This window comes from Cynara cardunculus (assembly GCF_001531365.2).
Source record: "Cynara cardunculus var. scolymus isolate 2C chromosome LG 14, CcrdV1, whole genome shotgun sequence".
In the NCBI taxonomy this organism is placed as follows: domain Eukaryota; kingdom Viridiplantae; phylum Streptophyta; class Magnoliopsida; order Asterales; family Asteraceae; genus Cynara; species Cynara cardunculus.
In genome coordinates, this window is record NC_037541.1 from 13,190,439 (window position 1) to 13,202,821 (window position 12,383).

The 12,383-nt window shown below is 33.2% G+C and overlaps 2 protein-coding genes across 2 annotated transcripts; both read right to left on the reverse strand.

Moving 5' to 3' along the window:
• Window positions 1-2,224: 2,224 nt before the first annotated feature.
• On the reverse strand, window positions 2,225-4,037 carry LOC112526858. The gene is made up of 3 exons (XM_025137280.1): window positions 3,811-4,037; window positions 3,395-3,474; window positions 2,225-2,972 (listed from the first exon to the last, which is right to left on the reverse strand). Exons 1-3 carry the CDS (start codon window positions 3,979-3,981, stop codon window positions 2,363-2,365), a joined length of 861 nt encoding a protein of 286 aa, XP_024993048.1. The 5' UTR covers window positions 3,982-4,037; the 3' UTR covers window positions 2,225-2,362.
• A 7,116-nt stretch (window positions 4,038-11,153) lies between these two features.
• Window positions 11,154-11,908, reverse strand: LOC112526447 (zinc finger CCCH domain-containing protein 1-like). The gene is made up of 2 exons (XM_025136728.1): window positions 11,878-11,908; window positions 11,154-11,782 (listed from the first exon to the last, which is right to left on the reverse strand). The coding sequence occupies exons 1-2, from the start codon at window positions 11,906-11,908 to the stop codon at window positions 11,154-11,156; spliced, it is 660 nt and encodes a 219-aa protein (XP_024992496.1).
• Between the last annotated feature and the right edge of the window lie 475 nt (window positions 11,909-12,383).

Below are 12,383 nucleotides of genomic sequence, written 5' to 3' on the forward strand. Positions count from 1 at the left end.
CACTCTGAATCATTCGGAGGTGAATCTTGTTTGGCAAAAAAAAGTATGTATCTTGATGGTTCTAAAACTCTTTGAATGATTTTGTATTTTGGGTCTCCCTTAACTATTAAGCTCATTAATTTCATTGTAAACAATTACTAAACAACTATATCTCATTTTGCACTATATCACGAGAGTCTCTTAATCATTTTGATCACTTAATCAATCTGCATCAAACCATTCAGCTACTGCCCAACAGCCCCTTGGTCATCTTCTCTATCTTATAAATAAGGAGTATGCTTTAAATTCGTCTACCCTACACCCATTCCCGAAGCAAAAACACTTTCTAAAATAAATTAAATACAACAAATATCGTGTTTTTCACATATACTTTTTTCGAAAACCGTTCATTCTTATAAGAGGATATGTCTGTATGGTACAAGTTCGACCCAAAAAGCGTTATTTGACACTAAAATGAACTGATTTCACTAAACCAGCTTGTCTGAGAATCATTTAATCAGATGATCAATCAAAAACCAGACATCATGCCCTCCATTTCGAACCGAGCCCACTAACAATCTCCGCTACTTTTCGAAAATTCTGTTCGAACTCCACATTTTAATCGACATTTAAAATTCAAACCGATCAAAATCGAGCCGAAAAATGCAGATAAAAAGTGAAATGAATCTTGGCCACAAATATCATCCAATTATTGTTGGGGGTAAAGTCCTAAAAAAGGGTCATAAAAAGTTGGTCTCATGCTCTTTTTGCAACACTTCAATCCCATAAAAAGAAAGCCCAATTAATTTTTTATTAATTTTTCTAGATATAATAAAAAAAGCTTATTAGGAAATTACAGAATTGCCCCTACAGATATTTTGGTAGAGGTGGTATTTATTTAATCGGTATCAATTATAATCAGTTTTGATGTATTGTTTTAAGTATGAAAACTTGATCGATACATAGTTTTTTGGTAAAAAAAAGTTATGTAATTTTAGACGTAAACATATAGTATTGGATAGGGGTGTGCAGAAAATCAACCGATCCAATTGGAACCGACTGATCCAATTAGAATCGACCGATCGTAATTGGATATCAAATTGTAATTGGATCGGATTGGTTTGAAAATTTCAACATCCAATTTGGATCAATCGGTTCTTGGATGACAGTCTAGAACCGATCAAAACCGAACCGAACCGATCAACATCCAATTGTCCATCCAACTATCATTCAATTAATTTATTTTCAATTTGCTTAAACCGGAATTTGTTTTATGTGAGACTTTGAATTTTTAACTTCCTTTGTGTTAGTTTTAACACATATTAAAAGTGATTAATTAATTTGTATCATTGTTAGATAACTGGATTGAATTAACACACTGAATAGATCCAATCTCATCGGACCATCCAATCGGATATCCAATAAAAGTATCCAATGGATGGAACCGAACCTCCAATTATCCATTGGATTGGATTGAATAGGATCGGTTATCCAATGTTAATCGGATCGGATTGGTTGGCAAAAGCCAACATCCAATGGATGATTGGATCGGTTTGGTTCGGTTCCTCTCACATCCAATGGATGTCAACCAATAAGCAAGCTTAGTATTGGAAGTCTCGTACCACGATAATACAATGGTACCGACTTATTTAATTACATATTAGTATTTTGTATTTTTGATGTATTAAATATTGAACATCTTAATTTTGTTATTCTTTGCAGTTTTGAATGTTTGTTATTCTTTGCAGTTAAAAAACCTGTAATCGTGACAGGTGTGTTACCTACAAACTCAAAATGTCACTCAAAATTTGAACAAAATTGGAAGTTTTCATATATGTAACTTGAAGTTGGTACAAAAACAGTACAAACCAGAAAAAGATGATACCATGTATGATTGGTCGATACAGGGTATAAGATTTTACATATCAATTATAATTGGTTGATAGACAGTATTAGAGAGAGAAAAAACTTGGTATCATACCAAGCCCACCCTTAATTTTGGGATAGATTTATAAAGCAAAACACAGGAACTCGGTATATATACGTCTAGAAGTAGGTTCTAACAGGTAGAATGTATGCAGACTTGTTATTTATCCCAAGTAGTACTACAGTGATTGTTTCCATGAAGATATCTGCCAAAGTATACTTATTTTTAATAAATTAAGAACAAAAGCTACTGACTTAATTGTTAAGTAAATTTGTCTGATGGCTTAACCATTAAGCCGTAAACAAAATAATGATATATGGTCGAGCTACTAATTAAGCCCTTCATGCTATTAAGCCCGTTAAGCCCTAAATAAACAACGCTTTAATTAGTAGACTAGATATCTGATATAGTAGTTGTCCCAAAAAAAAACAACCAAAAACATCACAAATGTTCGAATCACATCAAAGATTTTAATGATCTGGCCTTGATAGGCTTTCTCCCTCTCTTTTTTCCAACAATTCCGGATTTACCCTTTTTGTTATCGTCGACGTCGTCATCATCATACATTAATTCCGTCTTTGTGGGCCGGATCTTGGACGTCTCGGGTTCAAATCTTTTCTCCATCTCTCTTCGTATATCCATATCATCGGTTGGAATTATCTCGTTATACGTATTTGAGGTAGTAGCCGTCGATCCTCTTTTCTTTCCCCAAGACGGTCCAAACCCAGTATAATAGTAAAACTCATATGGGCTTGTTGAAGCCCGTTTCTTGTTTTGCCGAGGGCGGGAATGAGTTCCCGCCATCGTCCCATTTATGGGCCTGGACTTTTTCGAAGTCCAGACCGCGTTGGTTTGTAGCTCGTTAACATGATAGTCGCAAATCGTATCGCCATTTTTCACCAACCGCCCACATTGCCATCCTTTATCGTCGGTCCTACCACATAACACGATTTCTTCTTGAATCTCACTCGTCTCTCCTCCTTCAAACCCTAAAATTCCCCCATAATCGTGCTTCGGCTCATCAAAACCGTAGTTTTCACCTTCGGAGGTCTTCACCGAAGCCAAACTGTTCACGAACGGTAATCTTTATTCGAACCCCACATCAAAAAACACGAAAAAAGATTCGAACTTTCCACGATCCAAGTTACATCATACGAAGAAATCTCGAAAACTAATCCTAATAGTTCTTTGAATCGTAGCATTAACATCGATCGCAGCAAGTAATATCAACAACATTGTCGTCAACAAGATCGAATTTTGTCCGAAACCCATTAAGATAACACAGAAACGAATCGATTTTTCTTGAATCCAAGTTAAGATCATGAAGCAATAATCAAACAACATATAAACACACACACACACTGATGCACACACTCACACACAGTTAAAGAAATCAAGAACATTGAAGATAGATATAAACAACCCTAATAATTAGCCAATAAGACGAACTAAAAATCGTTTTGATTCAGCCAAAGGCTACGAGGTTACCTTTCAGACGCACCAATGGAATAATCCCAGCTCGCATTTCCAGCCAGACAGACGTTGTAGTAAGCCTCATTATCATCAAACTGTGTAAAACAAGAAACTCGTCTGAATAATCATCAAGAAAACAATAAGCATGATGATAATCTGTTAAAAAACGAAAACCCATTTGGAAAATCAATCTATTGAGCTCGAATTCACGACGAAAATGGTGGGATTTTAGGGTTTTTGATTGGGAAGAACCCTAAAGAGAAGGGATTTTCAAGATAAACCCTAGAGAGTGATAATGAAGAAAACGAAAGCAAATAAGCAAAAGATTTCAAGTGTTTTCAAATGGGGTTTTCTTGTTTTGATAGATCTGATTCATGGAATTGAAGAGCAACAAGAACCGATTGATGACGACTGAATGAATTAAGTGTTACCTGAACAAGTGAAGAAGATGAATCTGAAGGTGGGAAAGTGATGATATCCCATGGAGATTGATTCAGCTGACACAACTCCTTCTGCTGAATCAAACAGTCATCTGAATCATTCGAAAGGTTTGTGTTTGCGAAGAAAAGTGTCGAGATTTTTGCATTTTTTCGTATTCTCATGAGGGAGTAGAAGAAGTAGAGAGAGATGGGTAGAATCTTGGTCAGATCCAAATGACTTTCTCTCTCTAGAACTCACTTTCTCTCTCTATATCTATATACGTGTAGCATTTCTTCTTTCCAGAGATAAAACCTATAGATACAGCATGATGTACAACTTGATATGCAAGATGTACAAGTTTGTAATGCATATATTAGCTTTTGGTTGTAGAGAGAAGATTTAATATAAAATATTCACTTTCTCTGTCTATATCTATGCATATATATTGCTTACTTTTTTCAGAGCCAGAATATGTAGACTGTAGGTACAGCTTATGTACAAGTTGACATGCAAGATGTACAAGTTTGTAATGCATATAATAGTTTTTGGATTATAATATTTACTTGTTTTTGTGTTTCTCTCTCTAGAACTCACTTTCTCTCTCTATATATATCTATACATATTTTCAGAGCCGGAATCTATAGATATAGCACAAGGTACAACTTGACATGCAAGATGTACAAGTTTGTAAAGCATATAATAGTTTTTGGTTTACAAAGAGGATTTAATATAAAATATTCACTTGTTTTTGTGTTTCTCTCTCTAGAACTCACTTTCTCTCTCTATATATATCTATACATGTTTTCAGAGCCAGAACCTATAGATATAGCACAATGTACAACTTCACATGCAAGATGTACAAGTTTATAATGCATTTAGTAGTTTTGGTTTAGAGAGAGAGAGCATTTAATGTAAGATATTTACTTGTTTTTTTGTGTTTCTCTCTCTAGAACTATCTTTCTCTCTCTCTCTCTCTCTATATATATATATATATATACATGTAATATTGCTTCTTTTCAAAGGTAAAATCTATAGATATAGCATTAAATGTACAACTTGGTATGCAAGATGTACAAGTTTGTAATGCATGTAGTAGTTTTTGGTTTAGAGAGAGAGGATTTTAATGTAAAATATGTCTTTCTCTCTCTCCTCTTTGGTTTCTTGCAGATATCACAGAACTCGAAAATAATGAGAGTTCTTTTTAAGATCAGAATGTTATGTTTTAGACCCTATATTTATTGATTATTGGCTATTTTGGTCCTTTTAGTTTGTTGTTTACGATTAGAACACTAACGTTTTGTTTAAGCTCGAAAAAGTCTTCATCTAACGTTACAAAACTTGGGTTTATCAGATGCTTAAAATGTCTAAGAAATTGTTTGACAGTTGTTGAATGGTTTGGTGCAGAATGATTAAGCGGTTAGAATTATTAAGAGACTCTCATTATATAGTGCAAAATGAAATTTAATTGTTTGATAATTGGTTACGATGAAATTAGATCGTTGAATGGTTAAGGGAGGCATATCATACAAATTCATTCAGAGGGTTTTAGAACCGTTAAAAGGCAGACATTTTTTTCTGCCAAACAAGATTCACCTCTTAACAATTCAGATGTTGTCTCTTAATGGAACTATTACCGTTATGATAGAATGATTTATATGATTTAAGTTTATAGATACAAACAACGTAACGTCTTATTTAAAAGTGTTACAATAAATTTATAGAATTTTTAGACGTTTTACAAGTTTTTTTGGACATTTTTAAAATAAAATGTCGTAATAGATGGTTTATAGATCACTTTTGATATGTGTCTTATTCATTTTTATAGTATATTTGTGCTTAGAGGATATTTTTCTAAACAGTGTTTTATAAAACAGATAACATTACATGTTATTTTAAAAATGTTCTAAACACTTGTTAAACGTCTTATAAACATATTGTAATACTTTTGAATCGAATTTTTTATTATTTGGTTCTATAAACTTAAGTTTTTATAAAATATTTCATTATGACACTTATACATTTGGGCAAATTGCATGAAAAAGTAACGTATTTTAACTTAATTCCTATTTTGCGTAATGTACTTTCAAAACTTTTCATTTTAGTATCTAAGATGTAAGGTTTTAAACATTTAAGTACTCAGGTAGCCGGTTATGTGGCAAGTGATGTGGTATCGAACTAAGTATTATTTGCTGACATAGATATTTTAATCTAAAATTAGGTTTTATGTATATGTTATTTTATGGGAACTGGTTAATGCTTCAACCAGTTACCCGAGTACTTAAATGTTTAAAACCTTACATTTTAAGTATTAAAATGAAGGTTCTGAAAGTACGTTACCCAAAATAAAAATCAAGTTAAAATACGTTATTTTTTCATGCAATTTGCCTTATACATTTTAGTGTTTCTCATAACTTGTCTGGTGATTCAAACTTTTGAGCTTCAATATATTACTCTGTGTGGGAGTGTGTATATATACATATATATATAGAGAGAGAGAGGAATGGTCAATTGCAAACCACCCTCATTTGTGAAAACCCTATAAACTAATTTCATCTATCCATTGTCTTGATCAATGGTCAAGATTAAATAGTGTTATATTAGGAAATTAAAAAAAAAAGTTTAACTTTTAATTAAAAAAGGGCAAAATTAGCAAATCACCCATATGAATTTGTTTCACTGTATGAAACTGTATTTCATCATTGTCCTATTCTCTTTATGCAACTATTTCACTTAATGAAACTGTATTTTACTGTATGAAACTGTATGTCATCACTGTATGCAACTAATTCACTATATGAAAAACATTATTTCATCACTGTATGAATCTGGTTCACTGTATTAATATGTATTTCTTAACTAGATGAACATGTATTTATTCATTGTATGAATCTGTTTCACAATATTTATTCATCTGGTTCACTGTATGAATCTGTTTCATATAATGAAACTGTATTAATCTGTCATCTTCATTGCATGCAACTATTTCACTGTTCCACCGTTTTATATTTAAAAATAATTGATTTACACCTTACATATAAACGGTTTTTATATAATTACGTTTCCATATTTAAAAATAATTAAATCATTTCCAATATTATATTTAAAAACAATTGATTTACACATTCTATATAAACGGTTTCTATATTTACGTTTCCATATTTAAAAATAATCAAATCATTTCCAATATTAACTATTATACAGTAAAATGATAATTATACCTTACTTATTAAAATTAAAGAATAAAAACGAAAATTTTCTATTGGTCGAGAGTGGTTTGCACAGTTTTCACGAATCAGGCGGTTTATAATCTAACTCGCCTCTATATATATATATAGAGAGAGAGAGAGAGAGAGAGATTTATAAGAAGGTTTGAATAAGAACTGTATAAGTGTTGAAAACATGAAAACAGATCTTAACCATTAGATGAAGTTGATTTATTTTTTCGTGTTCTCTCGTCCTTAGTTTTTTATTTTTTTGAAGTATATAATATTTATATACACCAAATACAACAAAAAAAACTCGCACACTCTCCTCACTTATGGTGAAATTTGAATCTCCGACCCTCTATGAAGCCAAAGACTACAATATCGCTAGACCAAATGACCTTTGGTATCCTTAGCTTTCTTACTGCTCTCATTTGAATCATTTTCAGTATCAATTGTATTATATTTTAGCTTTGATCCCAAACTGTTAAAACCGAAAACAAGATTGCTCAAAATTTGTGGTTGAAATTGAACAACTCAGTATTGCGAACCCCAACTTCAGATCGTTACAAACAACAAAGTTAAGGGTAGAAATGTAAAAAACGAAACTTAAAATATCTTAAAATTGAAATAGAAAAGCATAGGGGCCCATGGTTATTAAACAAGCATATATAACTGAAATGTTAAAAACTCGGGGAGGTTTTTAAATTACAAATAGTCAGAAGGGTAGTTTTGTCCTTTCATAGTGCATTCAAATAAATACGACAATCTCTTATATCTCTCTCTCTCTCTCTCTCTCTCTCTATATATATATATATATATATATATGTAGGGGCTAAATAGTCATATCCCATTTGAATTTATGTTCTGTTTTTCTTTCTAACCTTAAACTTTTGGGCCCGGGTTTTTTGGGCCAGGACGGGCCGAAATTTTGATCGGACTTTGAGGCTTGGTCCAGACTGGGCTTTAGACTCACTGGCCCCAAGCTTTTTCATATCGGGATTAGGTACTGATGACCAAAAACCGGTCCCGGGCCAGGCCTAATCAGTCCCAAGCTTTCTCATAACTGGTCCCAGCGTAATCGGTATCGGTCCCGGTCGAAAATGATAGGACCAGTCAAGGTACTTCATAACCGGTTATGGGCCGCCGGTCCCGGTCCTAACCGGTCCCGGCATTAAGAAAATATGATTTTTTTTATTTTTCTTAATGATATATATTTTTAATACATTATAAAATTTACAATTGGGTCACTCAAATACACTTTAAAAATGCGTATTAATATAATTAAAATTACATTGTCTTATAAAAATACATTATAAAATTATTTGAAAATACATTTATTTATAAAATTATTTGAATTTTTGGGTCGAGCCAGGCCGGTCCATAACCGGTCCCGGTCCCAAAAACCCCAACCGGTCCCGGTTTTCGATACCATAACCGGTACTTTGCCGGTCCCAGGCTGGGCCGATTTGGCCATCACTAGGATCAGGTTGGACTTTGGGTTTGGATTTTTTTGTGCATCTCTATCCGCAAGAACCCACTTCCAACGGGGTGGAGATTTCTAGTTGTTGGTGGACAACTTGGCAGGGTTTTGTATCCAAAACGGATTTTAAATGTCATTACCTTTTATATTGTTCGTTTTAAATTATTATTACTAAACGGACACTCAACAGGGTTCCCATACATAGTGGAAATTCATTCTTCCAAACCCGTTATGGATTAGAAGGGGTGGCAGTAAACACAGAGTAGGGACCACCGAGAGAGGGATGCATTGCTCTGTTGCCATCCCTATGAAACTTTTATTATATGGCGATTATACAAGTTTAATGTACACGAATGACATACCGATCGATATGAATCAAAATTTGAAAATTTGGCATATGATTTGTTTGGACAAAATTACCCCTACAATTTTTGTGAAAGTGAAGGTTTTACTTTAATAAAAGTCGACAATGCCCTTTATATCCACCTCTTGTGTATTCTTTATTTGTATACCATAAAGTTGGTGTTGAAAGAATAAAGAGTGATGTGATCTTGCATTTATGTAGTATGACTTCTAATATATTTAGGGGTGTTTGGGATTGTTTATTTAAAACAACTTATATATTTTTTTTAAAAGTGATTATCGACGTATGTTGTGTTAAACTGAAGTTTTATAAAAAGTGTTTGGATTAGCTTATGACGGTACCAAAGCGTAATAAGTTGATAAATTATTTTTTAATCTTTAACAAATTTTGCTTATACATGTAAAATGACAAAAAAAGACATAAAAAATGAGGAACTGTCAAAGGTGGCTTATGTGAGGAAGAACCCTAAACCCTTCCAAACCACGCTTCCAATTATTTTGGTAAAATGACCAAAAATCAATCTGTCCAAACCCCAAACACAAACAACCAAGATCTTTTGGCACACTTCCAAACCACACTCCATTTGTAAACAAGGCAAGACCAGCCATTACACTCTATCGTAAACTTTACCAAACGCTTACCCGAGTAAATGTTTACCAAGTCATATTACTTTACCAGATGAATACGACAAAGACCGAGAATCTTACCTGGTAAGTGAGGGTGACAACTCTTACCATGGTTAACGTTTACCAAGTAAATTGTTGCATACAATGGTGGACTAAAATCTTATTCGACAAGTAAGTGATAGTGTTGAATTTTACCGGTAAACACTTACTCGGATAAACATTTGATAAATGGTCCCTAAATTTACCACAATAGCCCAAGACAGAAAACAACAGGCAACAAATGGAGCAAAAGAACACCAAACCAGAACTGTTGCACCAAAATTTTAACAGCACAACACATGAAAGAGATAAAGCACCAGATCCAAGAAACAGTAGATAACATCCACCAAATAGAACACTCGACCCAGATTTTAAATAGGGTCCCTGAAATTTTGAGACCCAAATTTATATGTATTTAGGATCTTTTATTGAACTGTGTAAAACTATAGCCGAAATTATTTAGGTTCACACCATTAATTGTTTGGTTTTAGGTTCAAATCCTTAATGGTTTAGGTTTAGTTTCAGATTGTTAATCGTTTTAAGTTTAGCCGTTTTTGTTCTTAACATATATTCTATGTTATCTCATTTATTCGATGTAATCAAAAAATTTGGATGTAAAAGGACCTCCAAAAAAATTGGAACTTCCCTACAAAAGAGTATAATTAACCATCATCAACTAACATACATCACTAGAGTTCAAGCCTACCACTACATTCTCTATTTCATGAAATACATTTATTATGCTCTTGGGCACTTTGACACTCGAACTATCTTCAAATACCAAAGGGTCGTTTATCAAACGCTTACTTAGGTAAGTAAACACCAAGTCACATTGGCCTTACCAGATAAATATGATAATGATCAATAATCTTACCCGGTAAAAACGAGACAAGGACCAAAAATCTTACCTGGTAAATGAGGTCGATGACTCTTACCACGGTAAGAGCTTACCGGATAATTTGTTACATATGATTCTGTTTTGATGGACTAAAATCTTATCTGATAAGTAAATGATAATGTTAAATTTTACCGGTAAGCGTTTACCAGATAAGTGTTTGGTAAACGACCCCTAGCTTATTCGTGCCTTGATTTTGGCTTAACGCAACCTATATATAGTCTTCTTTTGCAAACCATACTTTATGGACGAGGAACTCAAGCGTCATGGACTCATGGTCGTTCCAAGGGGAGGGCAACATGGGGCGCATGCGGCCCCGTACAGGGTCCAAAAATAGCAGGGTCCCAATAATCAGGAAAAAAATTCTGATTATACACTACGTAGTCAGGGCCTCCCTTTAACATGTTAAATGTGAGACTTTGAACAAAGCCTCCGAAATTTTGAGACCCAAATTTACATGTATTTAGAGTCTTTTATTGAGCTGTGTAAAACTATAGCCGAAATTATTTAGGTCCAAACCATTAATTGTTTGATTTTAGGTTCAAATCAATAATAGTTTAGGTTTAGTTTCAGATTATTAATCGTTTTAGGTTTAGCCTATTTTTGTTCTTAACATATATTCTTTGTTATCTTTTTTATTCAATGTAATCAAAAGTTTTAGATGTAGCAGACCCTCTAGAAAAATTGGAACAATAAAAAAAACTAATATATTAAATAGGCTAAAAAATTGTAAAAATATATGAACTAAGAAATCCTCTTTCTTTTCCTCTCTGATTCATTCCATTCCTTTTCTAGTTCCCAACCTGACTTGTAATCGCCGCGATCATGTAAAAACTTACATGAATCGCCGTAACCACAGTAACCGGTTTGTTTATAGTCCTTACACACATCTGGTTGGTAATCGAATCTAGTCGAAGTTCTAATATGAACAGGAGCTCTCAATGGACCATGGAATCCACTTGAAACAGTTTGCTCACGTCTAAAACCAGCTTTATGATTCGTATAGGCATGGATTCCTTTATATAACTTATGATCATCATTATAATTACTCTTGTGTTTACCTTTTAAAGCTTCGTCTGCTCGCTTCAGAACTCTTTCACGAACCGATCTCGAATCTCTGGAAAATTCTGTTTCTGTTTCGAGTGTTGCTGTTGCTCTACTGTCGTTGTGAACTTGAATTTCTTTGGAAGAATCGTACTGAAACATCGACGCCTTCTCTAATTGCTTAGAAAACCATCGAGATGTTGCAAAATGCAGTTTATTGTCTGGTGGAGTAGGCAATTTCTTCGTCATCACAACAGCAGAGGCTTCATCTCGATTAGTTTTTATTGCTATGTTATTGTTCTTCAAGGGTTTACGGAAATAAATGCGACCTGGATAGTATAATCAAATCAGAAATCGTGGATTCATTCAATAACACATACCTACCTATTAATTTGCTTGGAAAATAGATTGAATCGATACGTACCTTCTTGTTTTTCTTCGCCATTCTCCGCCATTGCTGTGGATCGCACCATTGCTGTGGATCGAGAACCAAACCAGTAAACAAAACCCCAGAACTCAAAAAAGTCATTTTAAAACGGAAGGAAGCGTCCAGAAGAAGGATACGGATGTGTGTATATATATATACATATATATATATATATGAGTTTTTTGCAAAAATGGGTTGGTTTTGAAAAAGCTTTGTAGAAATAGGTTAGTTTTAGTTTTATTGGTAGAAATAGGTTAGTTTGTGTGGGATCCACTCATTTTAAAAAATATGATTTTGTAAATTTACAATTTTTACCCACCAACTTATATTTTTATTTTTATTTATATCCTTTATTTTGTAAAATTTTATATTTAACCCTTATTATATATTATGTATTAATTTATTTAATTAAAATATATATATTAAAATTTACGTATTATTTTTAAATTTACGTAATTTACGTATTATTATCAATTTGGTTGGAGTCGGATTGAAAAATTGAA

What these genes read in the sequence shown, in the direction of transcription:
- LOC112526858 (XM_025137280.1), bottom strand. Translation starts at nt 3,981, where the DNA reads ATGAGAATACGAAAAAATGCAAAAATCTCGACACTTTTCTTCGCAAAC. An exon ending in CATCTTCTTCACTTGTTCAG is followed by an intron (nt 3,475 to 3,810) that starts GTAACACTTAAT and finishes TGTTTTACACAG; the next exon opens with TTTGATGATAATGAGGCTTA. An exon ending in TCCATTGGTGCGTCTGAAAG is followed by an intron (nt 2,973 to 3,394) that starts GTAACCTCGTAG and finishes GTTCGTGAACAG; the next exon opens with TTTGGCTTCGGTGAAGACCT.
- LOC112526447 (XM_025136728.1), bottom strand. Translation starts at nt 11,908, where the DNA reads ATGGCGGAGAATGGCGAAGAAAAACAAGAAG. An exon ending in TGGCGAAGAAAAACAAGAAG is followed by an intron (nt 11,783 to 11,877) that starts GTACGTATCGAT and finishes TATACTATCCAG; the next exon opens with GTCGCATTTATTTCCGTAAA.